The 19,129-nt window shown below is 43.7% G+C and overlaps 1 protein-coding gene across 1 annotated transcript; it reads right to left on the minus strand.

Annotated features, from left to right (window-relative positions):
* Positions 1 to 691: 691 nt before the first annotated feature.
* Hs3st-a (Heparan sulfate 3-O sulfotransferase-A) lies at positions 692 to 18,500 on the minus strand. The gene is given in 4 exon segments (XM_077424617.1): positions 692 to 15,653; positions 15,746 to 15,959; positions 18,437 to 18,468; positions 18,471 to 18,500. Coding segments are annotated over 4 exon segments (1,161 nt in total). The 3' UTR covers positions 692 to 14,768.
* Positions 18,501 to 19,129: the final 629 nt, after the last annotated feature.

The raw sequence follows: 19,129 nt of genomic DNA on the forward strand, positions 1-19,129 counted from the left end.
TGTCGTCACGTATATATACCAAAAATTAACAAAAATATTAATTTTTTCTCGTTTTCGATATAACGTCGACCACCATGACCTAGATTTCGATGGGTACTTAAATTCTAGACAAGAATTTTGCATTTCTATAAAACCACGCGAAAGATTAGTGCTAAGAAAAAAAGCCGGTATTACAGACGGTTTTAGGATCCCCTTAACATATGGACAAAAAAGATTTGGAATAATACAATTAAAAGCTCATTTTAATTTTGCCAGTTAATTTATTAAATAATACTGTACTATTTTATTAACGTCAAATTGTTAACTTTTTGTTGTTTAATATATAGAAAATAGACCAGAGAAATAACAAATTGTATGGTTAGAAATTTTACTTTAAGCAATTATTCTGTCGGTTGAATTAATCGCCAATTAATATCAAGTAATTATGTCAATAGAATTGATCGTCAATTAATTTATCACGTAATCTCTGTACTATTCTGCTATAAAATTATTAATTTTTTGTTATTTGAAATATGGAAAACAGAGATTAAATTAGAAATATGAAAGAAAAAGGAAGAGACGATGAATTGTACAGTTATAGAAATTTTGCTTTAAGCAATTCGGTCGGTTGAATTAATCGCCGATTAAGTTAATCGGAGTTCGTCGAAGTTGCCCTTAGGTGTACAGACACGGCAATTGACGACACAAAAAGGATCTTTCAAAGGTCCGTTTAATCACCTTACGAAATTACAAGGATAATTCGAAGCACATGCTTTCCGCTAACGAGGTACGTGTAGGTATTACGATCGGTTTAAATTTTTACGACACTGAATTACATAATTATGTATACATTATTTAACTGCATATAAACATACAAAAGGTTTAAAATTAATCATCGAGTCGTTGATAAAACATTCGCAATTACCGTCTCCAGCACCACGATCCGACTCTTCCGCGTCATTCGGGCTCGATAATCCTTCGTTATACCGGGTGAAGCTCGAAGCTTTATTGTGGTTAAAAAAAAAGAAAAAGAACAATATTCGTCATCCCGTAAGACTTAGCCCCAGTTTCACACAAGTGTCGGTTACACTTGTGAAACTGGGCCTTAAACATCTTTTCTCGTAACACTTCCGAACCTGTCCTACAGTAAACGATACGTCGCGTTGAAAATAACTTTTAAATTTATTTTTTGTTAAAATACATCCAGAAGCAATCTCGGAGACGAGATTGCTTCGAATTCACCTGATCGTCTCTTTGTAGGAACGGTAGAACGAGCGAGATCGGTAGGTACGGATCGGTGAGAAACGAAAGCGGAGACTGCGTGCTTCGTTAATCACCACAGAAAACGAATGACAATAGAGACGCGTTTGCATCGCTTACGGGATGACCGATATACGTGCGAGCGTACGGATAAAGCATATATACGCGCGACGTAACCCGCTAATAATAACAACTCATTCAACGAAACGTGGCGCGCATTACATTCGCAAATTCGGCCCTCCGCCGCGCGCTCGGCCGCTCGTTTCGCGAGCGTTGCCGTAAAAACGTGATTTACGACCTCGCTCTATGCCGGCGCGGAGGGCGCCGGAAATGAGCCATCAATGAGACGATCGCGCGCCGGAGCACGCCGTCCGCACGCTTCTCACGCAATTACATTGTTATATAATATAATATGTAACTGCGCAAATCGCATACGTTGGCGGGCGTTTATGCTATATCTTTTTATTGCGTGAAATTGTTACACGCGGAGAGCGCGACTCTCGTATTGCTATATATGTAGATCGAAATAAACGCGTGATCGTCTCCTCGATTAGCGCCGCATCCTTCTGTTTCCTATTTTTTTTTTTTAGTGATACAAGAATCCGCATCATTTTATCAGAAATCGATCACATCTTTTTCTGACGCGACGTATTATACATATCTCGATGTTTGTTCTCTCACTCTCGATTCGACGGAGCTCTCTCTCTCTCTCTCTCTCTCTCTCTCGCATTTTCCTCTTTCAAATAATCCTCAGCGTATAACGAGGGTTTTTCGCACAGAAATCCCTTCTGCGATACGCCGAAGATTCAACCCTCGACTGAAGCTTGCCATTCGCGAAAGCTCGATCGCGCTCGTAATTCGGGTTGAATTTTTTTTCAACAGGGTGAGAATTATTGCTCTTCGTTACACGATGTGACATTGGTCGCGCGACATACGTAAATCGTAAATTATTTCGTCGAGTTCCGCTCGCCCATCGCTTTTAGATGTTGCGTCCAGCACTCGGGACGAGTCAAGCTTGGTCATTTTCCCACAATTTGCAGCATTATTGAAAAACTATCCCGTTTCGTTTTTAAGCAATATTTCCAATACAATAGGGAAAGAAAATCAGTTATAAATACAAGAGCTAAAATTAATTTTGACATAAATTTGATATTATCGCATATTTTTTAGTTCTTTTATCGCCTTCTTTTATATAAATTGATGCTTATATTTTTAACGAATCTTCGATGAAACACAATTAACAAACAAAATTTGCAAACAGAAATATATGTAACGTATATATAATATAATATAGTATGTAACACATATAAATATAATATATATAATACAAAAAATATATCGAATATATATTATGTAACACATTTAATATACATATAATATATTAAAAGAAAAATTCTTTTTTAATAATCATGTTCGGCGCTGGACGTTATTACACGCTAGAAGTAACAGGCTATAGCTATTAACTCATATTGGTCGAGAAAATGGAAATGCCATGAATTTCGTTTCAGCGTTTTAATAACGTCTGTCCGCGATTTACAATAATGCGCATAGAAACGCGATAGATACCTGTGTGGTTACATGGTTAAGCTACGGGCTCTTTGATCCCTTTAACCCCTTCCTAACGCGACAACGTGTTAATATTAAAACACTTTTTTATCGAGATCTCGGATATAAAATGAAACGCAAAGATATAAATTATTTAAATCACAACAATTTGTCTATCTAAAACTACGTTATCCTATAAAGTCTCATAACGATGTTGTATAAATATCCTACAATATAAAATTTACTATCAAATACGTAACGCACACAAATTTGTATCACATAATTTCCGTCGGTGAGAAATTCGGCGATCTAATTATATATTTAATAGTTCTATACACCTTTTTTTTTTTTTTTTTTTAAAGTTTATTTTACGTGAGTACTTTTATTTACTCGCGATAAATTTACATTCAGTTATTTGAGCGACCGATTTGAAAGACATTTTTATATACCGAGAATCTCGTAAAAGTATCGCGGTTTGCAAAATCGCCAGATAATCACGATATCGAGCAAGAAGGGGTTAATACGACGGCTGCGTCGCAGAATCTCGGCCCCGAGTGTATTCGAGAGATAATCCAATTATTACAGAGTTTTTGCGATAATATTCCTAATTTAATTATAATACGATATCTTTATTTCGATATATAGTTTCACCGAGATTAATTACCCGCCTCAATAGAGAGATTTCCAATAAATTCGTTTAAATATATTTATCCGATATAAAAATCCCGCGGTGGTTTGCCAGAGGCTGGCAGTAGCGGCTCTGCCGCTTTCTCATTTATAAATTTTCCCCGCACATCTTTTCCCTCACGATTAATTCCCTCGTCGGATTTTATACCGATTCCGTATATATCGTTCGTTGTTCCGTTGCGCCGCATCGCATCCGCTGAACCGCTACGGCAACGAATGAAAGACACTCGATATAACGGGGCGAGACGTCGCGACGTCACCCGATACGAGAGAAGCGGAGTTGGTGGATCTCACAATCTCACGGATAACGACGGCCGGATAATCGACTTTTAGCTCGTATATGCAGTTAAACAATCGGACCAAGTACAACATATTAGGGAATTAATTAATTAGTTACGCCGGGCGTCTAACGGGGCGCCCGTTTAAAAGGTACGAGAGAGTGAGAAGCGACACGAGAAATTCGTTATCCTTAAAGTTCCTATCGAAGTACGAGGAAAGAGGAAAGAGGAAATGGTAAGGGTAACCACAAACGGGAAACACATACACGGTATATGCTATTACAAAAAAAAATAATAAATATCGTTAAACGTTAATTACAAATCGGCCCAGGAGCGGCAATAACGATTCCGAGAGATTCGGTGCCGCCTTGGGTTTTAACAATTTATCGTAGACATCGATAACGATAATTTTTTTTTGTTTGTTAAAAGTGTTACGTGTGCGCGTGTGAGTGTGTGCGTGAACGTGAGTGCGCGCGCGCATGTGTGTGTCTGTATATATGTATCTCTGAATACGAGTATTTCGCGACACTTTCGATCTAGAGCAAAGTCGACGAGAGGAAAAGTTGCTTTCTGACATTTAATTGAAGGACTTTTTTTTTCTTTCGGCGTTCAAATTAAATCGCGCGTAATAAATGTATTGTTTGTCGATAGATTTCAATGTATAACAACAAGTCGTTATATAAAAATTTAATTGTGGAAGCGCAGTTGTGTGTTTAATTGATGCCCGGCTTTGTATGATATAACGTTAAGGTTTTAATTTAATTTGTTTTTATTTCTAAACGGTAAATCACCCGGTAAACTTCACGCAACACAAAATAACGTTCACAGGTTGTTTCAATTTTTCAAATAGAGTTCAGTGACGCACTTAGGCAATTGTTCGTTCAAAAAAATACCGTTATAGTGATGAAAAAAAAAAAAGACAAACGTATTAAGCCTCTAACAGAAACCGATTACCAACGCTAAACGGTACGTAATAGACATACGTGGCTAACGATGCTAACGATCATTATATCTCATTTAAAATACTGTCTGGTTTCGATATCGATGGAGAATAGCTTTTGTCCGTATTTCCGTTCGTATGTCGGAACATTAAGCGACGAATAATCGTCAAGTTACGTTCCCTCTGTCGTTTCTCTCTACCGTCTTATTAAAACTTACGCGCTAGCTTGTGTATATGTATATGTACGTGTGTACACATATGTATATAGATATTGTATATACATATATCAATTCTTTATATGTATATTATATATATATATAAGATACGGGTAAATGTATAATAAATTAATTATTAATCATTATTAAACCTATGTACGATGCGCCATTAACAACTAGTGATATGTACTCGTTTTGAACTATAGCGTTAGTTTGATGCGACCCTAAGGTGGTTGCGCGTCGCCCTTCGCGAATCGAGAAGCAGTCGGGAAGTTTCTCGGCATATAATGATTTCTCGGGATAACAGTGAAATTCGACTTTGCACGGCCGGTCCCGCCGGCCGTTCCCCGCGGAATGCAAATTCCGCGTGGCGCGCAGCGTCGCGCCGGGCGTTTCCGCGTTTTATCGAATCAACCCTCGGCCGATTAGGCGTGTGCCGCCGCGGCGATTTTTGCCGGGTCGCCGCGCAAAAGCCTTTTATATTCCACCGGAGGCCGGCTCTCCCGGGGAAAACGCGGCCGCGCCAAACGGACATGGCCGCGAGATGTGGCTCTTCTCCCCCGTCTTCTCTCCTATACGCCGGTGTCTCCTCTCCGTTTTTCTTTTCGCGGAACGACCTGACTTTTTTGCCGTATGCGCGCCACGGGCTCGGGGTCGATCGATATTTCCGCGTGTATTAATTCACGCTTTCCCGAAGGGAAAACTACCGCTTTACGGAACAACCCTCTCACGGTTTTTTTCCCTCCATTCCACGCGTTTCCGAAGAAAAAACTACCGAAAATTTTCAACAGGAAGCTTTTTACGTTTGGACCGATATACGAAGGGGTAAAAGCCATAGTGGTGTAAGTCGAATTTTTCAAAATATTGAATACACCACTATGGCTTTTACCCCTCTCTCTCTATATATATATATATAAAACGATATATATACAAGCTTTTTATACGTTTGAACCCAATGTACATATAAAAACGCTACGAATGAAAGAGAATAATACGAAAACACGTTCTGTATAAATGTGCACGGAATGTCCAGCTTGATTACATGCTCGCCATAAAAAGATCGACGGAATGTTTTCTAAAAGTTTCATCTCCGCCATCTATATGTCTCGCAAACACATTCGGGTATACTTACACATTTTCAGAAAAATCTTGCGATATAAGATATTTTGTTATCCCTCAACCCCCGTAACTTGTGCGATTGCTTCTCGATCGTTCTCGGTTCCGCACGAACACCTCGCTTTTGTGACACTCATCTTCTTTTTTTTTGTTTTCGCTTAATCCGGCGCACGTGTCGAGAAACGACATCGTGTACGCCGTACAGGCAATTGTTGATATGTATCGTTTTTTTCTCTTGTAGCGTGGCTTATTGCTTAACGTATACTTAGCTACGGTTTTGTAAATCTATATCTTACGTCTATTCTTACGCCTTACCAGCGGCGCGCAAACTCGCTTTTTGTCACCCGGACAAAGAATACGGAAATCTCAAACAAATCGCACACAAGTGACATGGTAAAATACTTAGCGATAAACGAGCGATCGAACGAGACCAACAAAATTCTTAACACTCTTTCTTTGTGGTTAACTATATCTTTCCTTCCAAAAAAGGGATACTGGCCCCACTTGTCGCATTATTCACTAGTTTGATATAAACCGATAATCGATCGTCTCTCGCTGTTTCAATTTTTACCGTTTATAAAAAAATAAATTGCAGTGGTAGTAACGACATATTGCACTTAATATTGCGGGAACGAAAGTTACGATATATGCTAATTTGACATCACAGGGAGAGAGGTAATAATAATAATTATAAAGTAGACATGACTTTTCTGATATCTTAACATAATAATACGTTATTATATACTTACATATATTATTATAACATAATAATTATACGTTTCTCTTGGCAAATAAAGATGTGCAGCGCGTGATTTAGAACATCGTATATCTTAACTTGATTCGATTTATACGTCTCAAAAAAATAACTAACCGGTCTAAACCGAGCTGAATGCGCATTAGTTTGTGCACCTCTGATATAGCATATAACTTCGCGCGAGCGATACCAAGTTCTTACGAGACGAACAACTTGAAAGATAACAACAACGGCGTTCGAGTCATCGAAGAAGCTGTCATCTCGATAAGATATCTGATATTTTGTCGACAGAGCGCCGATTGCGCCCGCCACGTTCTCCCGTGGTACAAAACGGAATCTTATAGGCGCGGACAAAGAGCGCACGTATATACACTGTTCTTCCGCCATTTGTTCCTGATCGGAGAAATTTCCTCGGAGGATTACTCGCGAGATATCTTCGAAACGCGAGATATCTGCATAGATACTGTTGCAGTCTACGCGGGGAAAAATGGTGGTGTGGTTAAAAGTCGAGGTATTGATAAAGCTCGAATTACAAGCAGCTGAGAATCGAAGATATTAGTCATAATCTAATGTCTGAATCATCGCCGATAAAGTTTGACTTCGAACTTAATTATGAAAGCGGAGTATATTTAGCTACGGGCACAGGTTCAAATTGTAAATGCAAATTTTAGTTCGAGTTTACTACGCGGTAAATTTAGCGAGCCAAATATAGGGAAAGTCGGTTGCGAATGACTGTGGGGAAATAAATCGGCACGTGTACCGCGAAGGGACAGAAATTTGTAAAATAAAAATTCAAGTGGAAACCCGGGATGCGAGAATCGAGCGACTCTTGCCGGCAGTGACGGAGCCGGTAGCTTCGCGTCGACTTCGTCTTTTAAATAAATCAGTGCTCTCCCGCGGGGGTGCACGATATACAGACGATGAAGGTGAAGGGAAAAGGAGGACGGGCCGGTTGGCAAGGGGCAGGACGGGGGACACTCTCTCGTTGAGATATCCCCCGTCCGTGGTAGAAAGTGTGCTCCACTGCCGCCGTTGACTCGCGAAAGCCGATAAGAAGGAACGGAAAGCAAGCGCAAGTTGCAACTCGCGCGTGTACACATTGTATCCTAAATCAACTACATGTCCCTCCATTCATAGATTCCTCGCTTTCCGGGGCGAATTTTTTTCTCGTTGCTGCTTGTTGATGTCTTTTGTACTTTTCACCTTCGACTTTTGTTAGTCACCCTTGCGTAAGTTTTTCATTTTTCGAATTGAGTGCCTCTCAGCGATTGAGTCATAAATTGAATTTTTGTATACCACTACAAAGTGATGCGATTGAGTATTATTGGAAGGACTTGCACCGCATTGAATCATGCTTGTGCGCGCAATTTTTCTCGCAAAATTGCACTCGACGAGAATGAATTCACGCACAAGTTCGTGGCGAGCGCGACGCGAAGGAATGATTCGCGATTCCGACGATCCGTGGATCTCCCCGACGGTCCAAGGATCCGGTGATCCGAAAATTCAACGATCCAAGGATTTGTCGAAGTATAGATTCGAGTGATCCAAGGATCGTTGAGCGATCTTCTTATTCTACCCTTATCAAGTATGATATGTATTTTTTTTTAACGACTAACGGCTAACGTTCCGAGCGCGAGAGTGCGTGCCACCCCAAAAAGAGATAATTGCATGCACCCTCCTTGTTGACTCATTAATGTCTTGGTTTCTTTCATCCTCCCGTGGTCTAACCTCCCCTTCGTGCTTCGGGAGATTCGAAGGCCTATCCCTGCGCGTCAATCTCTTCGAGAATGTTGTTATAAAAACGTACACACCGCTTCTAATTTAATTTTCATGATTATATTTATATATAATCTGACACCTATCATTCGATATCCTCTTTGATATTTTTATTTCTGGAGAAGCAAAATTTTTTTAGGAGATACACGTGTGTTTTGGTACTGAACGTTTATTTATTTGTTGGAGATAAGTTTCGAGTTCTTAGAAGTGGACGGGTCGGACGAAAATACATCTTTTTCGCTTGCAAAAACAAACTTCTTAATTATGCTTATAGATGGCAATTTTTCGGATTTAGCTGGTCCAATACCGTTTATAGTAGTAAAAGGCAACGATATAACGGTAAGGAAGAAAATAGTAAACCGATCGCTGCGATCAATAAAGGGTATACGAGTCGAAGACAAACGAAGATCAAGCTGCTCTCATCGATTATTTAGCAAAGGGCACATAGCTCGGTTCTTCTCGATATTCAAACGCACGTTCTCGAGTTGTGTATAAAGATCATCCAAAAACATTAATTTACTTCGTATCTTTTTACAATGCGAATGAGAATTTATGTGTTCTAAAAACGCTCGACACTAAAATTTGAATTTTCCAACGTTCGAGTAATCGTCCTGCCAGAGTATTTCCGGTAAACGCAGTCGCGCGAAATGCGCAAACGAATGACCTTTGTGTCCGCTTTTCGGCCCGGCAATAGCGGGTCGAAAAATTTTTAAAGGTTCCGGAATCTAAAGCGTGAAAAAGTTTGCACGGGCAATTAATTAGATTTTTGCGTAGTAACAGCGATATTTTCACGCTTTTTCGCGTTTTTTCCACAGCTTCGTGCCGCGCGTCACCATTTTTACTTCCGCCGTGCTACACGAAAAAAAAAATGTATTGTTATTACGGACAATATTTATTCAAATAATATCACGTTATCACAGAGTAATAAATATTTTAAAAAACGTAATGTGTAATATAGGAACCAGTATTCAAAATCTTTTTAGTTCGTTAATGCTTCTGTTTAGTCATTTAAACCGAGGTTAAGAAAAAAAAACGTTGAAATGACTGAAATAGCTTCTATCCTATATATTGATCCGAAATCTATCGCGTGATTTAACAAAACGATCGCGAATATTGCGATTCAATTTCGTCATTGGTTCGACACGTGGATACCGGGGAGCATTTCGCGTGCATTATTAAGCCGCCATTCCACGAAACTTCTCGAGGGTTGATTACCGCGTTATTATTATCCCCCGAGACCCGAAGTAACTCGCCGTTCACGTCGGGTATCGCATAGTAATACGCGATTAAGGGAGAATCGATTCTGAATTTTATCATGCCGGTAGTATAACGCGCTCGGAGATACCCCGTATAGCCGATGCGCCGTAAAATTTCTTCCCTCGGGGGGGTGACATTTTTTCTCTTCTCCCCCCCCCTTATTCCCCGTTCTTGTCTATCCTTACGTGATTTTCCTGATACGTTGTACAGTTTCCTATTTCCTTTCCCGGACTTTACCGGAGTGCCGCAGGTCGGTGACCTCCGCATTGAATATTCGGATTCACGGATAGTTAAATCAGAATCCACGCCCTCATAATTCCGTATAATTCCTTTACTCGCGGCGACTTCTCGAGATCGTTACGCGAACCCTTCCTTCCTGCGATACCTTCGTAGTCCGGCGCTTCTTCTTCCTCGACTTAAGTCGAGGCGAGCGCGGATGCATTTTGCATAAAATGCATATTCATCGCACGCGAAAAGAAGCGCCTCTCGCGACCGTGTCCAGGCTATTTCATTGTCCGGGTATCGGTATTAATGGAGAAGAAAAGGAACCGGAAAATATTTAAAAAGGTAGAAAGAGACACATATATATATATATATATTATATAGTGTGTGGAAAATACTCGGAAAGTTTCGGAGAATTTTTCCTCGACAAGAATTTTTCGCGAATAAATCGTCCGTCATCTTCAAGGCTAAATATCTCGGACACGGGATCGTTATTACACGAAAAGCGAGGAAATAGTTTGGGAAATGGTACGGGATACCTGCTGCTACGGGGTCTTTATAAATTTCAGTGCTTTCGCGTGCCGCGCGCTCGCTGGAAAATACATATTCATCTCGGCTCCGCTCCGTAGAGGGTGCATCCGTAATGGAGACGAAAGGGACAAGAGGGATCCGCGGGATCTGCGTACATTTCGCTGGAGGTCCACGTGAACGGCGAGCAACATCGATCAGTCAAAGCAAAGGGGTTATCCGGGCGCGGGGCAGCTGCATGTTTCCGAAAGACCCCAATTCAATTTCTACTTCCATGGCATGGCAGCGCGATGTGTGTTACATTTTATAGGTCGTCGGACACCTCCGGTGTATACGTAACAAGGTACATTTAGTTCGACATCTGTATCTCGCCAGGTGGCCGTTCCATGTGTCGTTTCATATTTCATCCGGAAGATGCGAAGGAACGAAATGACATATTTACAGAGGCTCCCGCGCTAACTTCGGCGTTGAAAATATATTTGTTTTCGCGCGACACCCCCGCAAATGGTATACAGGGCCGCCGTGTGAAATCCCCGTAGATTGACCGGACATCGACGAATGGAGAAAAAAAAGAGATGAAAAAGAGAGCACCTCGCCCCCTCCCGAGAGGAAGGAGGGAAGGGGGGTTGTTAACGCCACTAAAGTCGGGGTGAATGCCCGAGACCGGGGCCGCGGAGCAGGCCGAGGGAGAATATCGTGATCGCGCGCGATGCGCGCCGGGGAATGAAACTTCTATTCGTTCCCTTGCAGTAACGAGAGAGACGGAAAGGAACAATATTTATCTTGCTCCGCTCCGGAGACGATATTTTTTCGCGCCGTAATTTTAACGACAGCCCAACGGATAGATGATTCGGCGGGAGATTTATTAAAGTCGCGGTAATTTAATATTCGTTCACAAAGAGCTTTCGCTCTTGGCGATTCCATCGTCGTTGCCCGGACATTATTATAATCGAAAACGTAACTTATATATATCTGGCCGGCGCGGTAATTCTCATTCGAGAAATCTCTTTCTGCTCGCTCTTCGAAAATGAAAAAGTAGAAAGAAGACGATCGATCGGGCGATTAAATACCGCTGCGATCTAAAAAAAAAAAAAAAAAAACGCTATCGCTCGTTATAGAGAATGCGAAATTAAATGAAAAATATTCCCTCGACTGTTTAAACGAGCGTAACCGAGCGTGAGAGATGGTTAACGTGACCGCGGCTAACGCTTCTTAGCTTATCGAGCCGTGCCGTGACTTCCCTAAAGAAGGTCTGCAAGTTCCTTAATTAGGCGCGGAGGTCGGAAGTCGTAACGCGATTCCTTTCGCTCGTCACGAGGAGGAATATCGAGCGATATGTGCGTTTTAAAGCCGTGGAAAAGCGATTGCGTGTCACGCGTGCAGCACCGAACGAAACTCGCTACGGTTATTAGTCAAGGAAATTAAATATTCGTCCGCGAGATTATGCGGGGGGAGTCGCAAAAAGACCGATGGCGTGACGTTTTCGAATTCGTCCTCGGTCACGCCGCGGTATTAATCTGCTAATTGAAAATTTACTTGCGATAACAATTGCTCGCTCGTTCCGACTCTATCGATCCGACATTGTTCGAGAAAGCGTATTAGAGGGAGAGAGAGAGAGAGAGAGAGAGAGAGAGAGAGAGAGAGAGAGAGAGAGAGAGAGAGAGAGAGAGAGAGAGAGAGAGAGAGAGAGAGATAATCTATCGGCGGGGAAACCCTCTCGCTCGTGTATTAATCGCGAAAGATTCGCATCCCGAGTGTTCTATAAACCCGGCGTACCTAAACCGGTGAGGTAATCCAACGAGAATCAAAGATTGTTTGCGGAAATTACAACTTACACCAAATGCAACCGAGTCCCCGCAGAGGGAGCAGAGATTTGATCAAAGCGCGGCGTGTATGGCGAAAAGGAGGACCGACGACGACGAGACGCACGGGCTCTCTTTGAGGCCCGAATTGCTCGAGACTCGAAATTGCCGTTGACGAGACCTCGTCGGATTGGGCTTTCGACGAAACCGATGATCGAGCCGCGCAACAACGTTATACCCATTTGTGACGAGCGGGCAAATTGCAGCGACGAGGTAATTAACGAAGTCGGTGCGTGCGCAAAGCGGAGCTTCGCTTCTAAATAATCACAACTGTGAAAACAGATTAATAGAAATAAGCTCGGGGAGCTTATTCCGCTCCAGTACCAAGGATAAACGTTCTCTCTCTCTCTCCTCTCGTTGGAAATGATTTAACCGGCGTGAATCGCCTCCTTTTTGCTTCAAGCTTCCAAGTCGATGACACCGAAAGTGTTCTAATTGCGAAGATATCGGATAATAGGTGTAGTATAGTGCCTGTTCGTTGGAAAATAATCGCGGCGCAAAGAAAATTGACGCACTTGGCCTCGGAACGCCGATTACTCCGATTCCCCGAGATCTCCGGCCGCTGAAACGGAGCCTAGGCGATCGGTATTTATCGCACGAATTAACGCACGGTGCATTTTGCCGCGCATGCACGACTCACTTGCGCCGCAAAGCGGATTATTTATGGCAGCGCGCCGTACATCCTTCCGAGAGAAGAGCCCGCTCGCTAAGCGGCAAGCTCTCGCTTACCACGACTCGCTTCTTTCATCTCCCTTGTTTTCCCCGCGTTCCCAATAACAGATATATACTTTGTAATCGTCTCCAATCGTCGGTGATCCTCATCAGCCACGATCCACATTAAAAAAGAGGATTTTGAGAAAAATATAAAAATTTTCGTAAAATTCTTCAGGTATTTAATAATGATTCTCTCTCGTTATTACAAAGTTTAATGTGCCTTTCAAAATTCGCAAGCATATTGTATTAAAGCGTACTAGTTACGTCTCGCGACGTCCATATCATCCTCGTCGACGACGAGTCAAATTATTAATTATCCCGGGTAATAATTAAAAGCCCTTTCAACGACAAAGGGAGGGCTTTTCGTACTGTTGTAATAAATTCATGACGGAGTTCCCCCGTTGTCGCATTGCTTTCGCCACACATGTGTAATACTCGGTCTCATTCGGTAGAAATTTACTACGTATAAAGAACGTTACGCATGTTCAAGCTCCATCGGGAGATTTGGAGAATAATCGATTATAAAGATTTCTACGATAAAGCCTCGGCGAACCGTTCCGTGTCTATGCTACCGCTGACGAGTTTATTCGCGGTTGGTCGGATTCCACCCTACTTCTCTCTTCGTGTTCCCAGAGGAACGCTTGCGCCAATATCCAGTGTCAGAAAACGATGGAGAAAAACGTTCGCGTTTTTCTGCCGGTAGAAAAAGAGAGAGAGAAAGAGAAGAGATAAACTTAGAGGAGACGGAAAAGAAAATATTGCGTTCGACTTTCTCTCTCGGTTTCTCTAAAAAAAAAGTAGACTGGCATAATTATCCTCCTCTTTCTATACTTAGGGTAGTGAATCGTGCATGCGCGGGGCGCGATAAAAAAAACTTACGATCTTCATGATCGCGCGAGAATTCTTCGCGTTACGTAATATCCTTAACGACATAAGCGATATAACAACTTCCAATGTGGATTATAAAAATATTCAATCTTTGTCATACGAACTAGTTAACCTATTGATATGTAAACTATCGATATGTAAAATTGATATGTAAAGTCACGGACCAATGTGATCCGCATGTTCGCGCGAATCCACGAGGCGATCGCGTCCGTCTCGCAGATCCGCGACTCTATTTTATTTTGGCCGGCGTTATTGTAACTTTTGTGTCAGTGTCTGTCTGTCTCTGTGTGTGCGCGTACGTGTATATGTGTATTCCTCTGTGTGCGCCTGTTTTGTATACGCTTACATGTTTGATAATGCAATAACAAGATGCTCGGTCTCGCATGCATCCCGCTAATAACGGCGCCGGTATATACTTTCGTCGTGAAACATTAGCGCATTAAACCTCTTTAACGAGAATAAAGGAATCGATAATCAATAATGAATTACTTATCCTCGTCGGTGTCCCCGAAGAATATCGCTGATGATCGAAACGATGTAATGCCGAAGAGTCTTGATCGACGACGTCGGTTCTTCGACCCGCGGTTAATTTCCATCGATGATCGGCAGCGATATTACCTTCTTCGGCGAGAGGACGATAGGGATGGAGGATGATAATGTATTTGATTTTTTGAACGATCATGCCCGCCGCCGGATGCACACGCGACTCGCGTCGCGTAACGAACGAGTCGGGACTTTCCACGATGGTTATTCCTCCGGCCAGCCGAGATCCTCACCGACGAGCTCGTAGAAGCGTTGATTGTGCTCGTTGAAGAACTTCCTCAGCTTTGTCACGACCATCGGACTGACGCGCGGATGACGTCTCCCCTTGCTCTCCTTCAGACACTTCTCCGAAGTCTCGTTCCTCAGGCAATAGAAGCCCTTGGTGTGGTTAAAGTAGAAGTTGTGCCGACCGATGCGCGGCTCTAGCCCGAGGAAATTCTCGATTCGGCGCAGCTGAGGTACCGGATCCTCGATCAATTGATCGCCATTCACTATGAGAATCTGCTCCCTGGGAAACACTTCCAGCCAACGATGCATATAGGTGTGATAGAGGGAGATGGCGACCGGTCTGTAGGACTCGTTGATGGTACCGTCGGGTCGCATAACAAGCTCCTCGAATGTACGCGCCACTTGCTGCTGCTGTTGCTGCTGTTGTTGCGGCGTGCCGTTGGTCAATGTGGACGCGGTCGCGGCGTGCGTGCGCAATTGCGTGTAATCCGATATCGCCCGGGTGACCGGCTCCCGCACGATCAGCAGCAACTTGACGCTGCCGTTCATCGCGCGGATCCTCTCGGGCACCTCGGGCGTCACGAAGTAACTGGGGCTCTTCTCGATGGTGATCTGTCCCTTGAAGGAGTAGGGCATCTTGCGGCGGTACCATTCCAGACCCTTCCCGTAGTTGTCGTCACGGTCGAAGAAGTGGACCTCGCCGGCCGCCTTCTGTATCTGCGGGTGCAGGAAGAGCATCTCCAGCAATGCCCTCGTGCCGCACTTGCGTACGCCGATTATGATGGCCTGGGGAAGATGGCGATTCGTGCGCGGGAAGTGAACCTTGGAGTTGGAGAAGATGAGGGGCGGCGACGCGCGTACCTGGTCATAAATCCACCACACACATGGCAGTCTGGTGCTGTCTGCGGAGAGACATTCGCAAAATGCAATTTTTGTTACGAGAGACACGTTACCTGAGAAACCAGCTCGACCGTGCGTCCTTCGACGGCGGAGACCGCGTGGAGGCTGTAAACGGCGCTGTCGTAGAGTATGTGGAAGGTGAGGAAGAGAGACAGCAGGGCGACCGATAGAAAAGCGACGGCCATTTTCGATCTGGATACGCCGACCACTAAAATGCAATCCGACGCGTCACCCTCGGCCGGCCTCATGGTGGAGCGGGGCATCCACCTGCGGCAGACAATCGAGAAACGCCTGTCTCGCCGGATATTCAAATGTTATTTCAAAGTGCCGAGTGCCGAGACTGCCGAGACTCAGTCGAGCTTGATTCTCTCGAGCACGAGCACGAGCCTCCACTCTGAAAGGTTCTCAAAGGGCAATCGCGTTTCTCCCCCTCGTTTTTCCCTCCTCTTAGCACGCAACAGCGCCGTTAGTTACAGGCGACGTCTCTAATCTATTCTTTCTTCGCCGAGGCGCGGTAGGAATGATTAAGTCTCAGCGTGATCGTCGATTATTACAGTGCGCCGCGCACGCGGATACGATGCACGGATATCTCGCGGAGCGTCCAATTTACAAGCCATTACGACTCCCCAAGTCCTCTGCACGATCCGATTTATCGGGAACGAATCGGAAGGTAGGGAGGGTTAAAAGTAACGGATTATTTAACGCAGGCCGCAGGTTTATTTTCCGCGCTCTAAACTCTAACTAAGCGAGTAGAAACAATTTTGGGCCACCGCAGTGACTCGTGACCGATAATTGTGCAGTTGATTGGCATTTACACGAAACGCTACGGTTGCCGGCGCAAATTTATCGCGGGAACGCTCGCGTGACAGACGAACAAAGCGGTTGTCAATGCCGCGCGCTCGCTAATTTCGTTCGCCATTGAATGCGGGCTCAAAAGGATCGATCGGCGGATTTACCGGCGATTCCACCGAGTCATACGTTAGGATTTCGTGGCCTCTGCCCGCGAACGATAAATCATCGACCCGCATGCTGTCCCGTGAGCGAAAAATAATGGGCGATTAAACTCGAACTATCTTACAAGACATTACACGTTACTGTACATTACATATTTACGTATCTTTACCGGCGTGTATTATCGATAATCGTGCCGAGTCATCGTTTCCCACATTTATCGTCGCTGAAAGACGCACGTCTGGATTATAGACGACAAAAATTGACAACGTTCTCGCGTTCTCGACTTGTCCCCCCAGATTATATTTGTTAACGTTGCTCGAGGTGAGACATTTTCAGCATTCGCGCAACAGGCATGTAAATTACATGTTCTCGCGTGAATAAAGATCCCACGGCGAAAGTCGTCCGCGGCGAGCGTATAGCCCCCCGAAGAATGAATCAAAATTCACGAGTGACGAAACTTGTACTCGAGAGCTCTTAAACTCCGAATAGCTAATGAACTTCTGAAACGAGACACGGGGAGAGGACGGGGGGGGGAAGGGCGAAAGGGAGGGGAGAAGATCGAGGAAGCGCGGAGGATCGATCCGGTGTAAATGATGCAGAAAGGTCGGTACCCCTGAGACATAGAGCGCAATCTAAATTTGATGCGGCTGCATCTTGTATTCCGATGTAATGGCTCCTCCAACACGTTTATTGCCCGATGCGCCTCCAGCCGCGTTACATCATCGTTTTCACGTTGATTTGTCAGAATAATCGAGTACGTATATATACCCGCGCGCGTTTCTCGTCACGTCACTTTTAGTCTTAATTGCAGCTCGAGACGCAATTAGCGAATATCTATCGCTAACGAAGTCGTGTTCTATCCTCCATCTTTTTTATTCCGTTTACATCTTTCACTTCGCGTTCGAAGATGTTACGAAACTGCGCACGTTCGAAAGAGATTGCGGGTATTTACGAATGTTTGCCCGGACTTTCTTCTTTATCCGTAACTAGATACTTGATGTTATACGAACGACCCCGCGCGTATCGCGTATCCACATACGCTTTAATATTATATTTTTAACGAGCCCTTCTCTCCGCCCCCCTCGCTCCGCTCGAAATACGCCCGGAATAACATTCGCGTTACAGTCGACTCCCTATTGCACAATGGGAGCCATTTGACGCGCAAGTTTTCTGGCTAAAATTTGCTTTGTGCCATTGCGTGGCGCGGTAGGCCGAGGTGTTTCCGTGGGAAATACGCGGCCCGTGTTGTTCGGACAAATTGCAATTTCCAGAGTTGCCTTCCGCGTCGTTGCGCTCCTAGCGAAGCTCGGCACTCACGACTATCGAAACGACTAGCTATTTACTTATTGCCGTCGTAGCGTATCAACGTGTTTATACGGCCAGGCAAATTTACATAACGCATTAATAATGTAGGTAAACTATCGAGACGAGCACTTCGGGGCGCGACTTTACTTTGAACGGGCGTGAAATTTGATGCCTCGTTAAAGATAAAGATAACTGGTGTTAAAGATAAAAAGAAGAATTGCAACACACACGATGTGATCTTCCGTTCCGTTAAAATTGAACATTATCTCGTGAGCTAATTCAATGGACGTAGCCGCGGAAAGTAGCAATTTTCTCGTCGGGAGAGGACAAGCGCGGAAACTTTAATTAACTAATTACATACGACTCTCTCGCCCGCGGATTCCGCAAGGTTCCGACGTAATTGAATCGAGCGCGAACGGAGGAGAGATATATCGAGATATATTTCCCGTGCACAGTTTTAATCGGAAAATCTCTTCGATACTTACAAGACATCTATGGGGGATTGAGGAGACCACTCGAATCTTGACGAGGCCGTGCCTTGTTGGGCATTTGCGTTTGTTTGTACGTTCACATTGTGAGAGTTTCTGAAACAACCAAACAGACCATCTTGTTAGAAATGCGTTGGACAATGTATACACTCTGTCACTCTGTATCTAAATAGTCTTATACAACATAGTTCGAGCAATGTAATTCGCCCTGCATCGCGGTGTTTTAAATGGCATCATCGTTATTCCGTGATGCAGCAACGCGCTAAAATTTTGAGAGTTTCACTTGATAAATAATAACGGCATAGTTTTTCGTGGCAACAATAGGGACGTTAGGACGGTGCTATGGGGAAATCAAATGCTTTTCAGGAGGTCCCTTGGTGACCCAGTTGCGCGACTCGAAACTTGCATAGGGCGTAAATAGAATCACTCGGTGAAATGGCAACTTTTCTCATTCTAAACTGTCTGTTCGCGTACCGTTAAAAGCTCCGTAAATATATCAAGCAAGCACATCTCAGTTTTATATTTCTATCTCATATTGCGTCTTATATATTTTGTTAATCACGCGTCAAGCAGGTCAAGCTTCGTAACGTTCATCGCAGGATTTATATAGCGCAAACGTTATTACGTTCATCGACGGTTAATGTCTTTACCGTTAAAACAGCCGTGCACCTCTCCGATATATATCCTCGG

Source organism: Temnothorax americanus, unplaced genomic scaffold (genome assembly GCF_048541705.1).
Source record: "Temnothorax americanus isolate GAGA-0224 unplaced genomic scaffold, ASM4854170v1 Scaffold87, whole genome shotgun sequence".
Classification (NCBI taxonomy): Eukaryota; Metazoa; Arthropoda; class Insecta; order Hymenoptera; family Formicidae; genus Temnothorax; species Temnothorax americanus.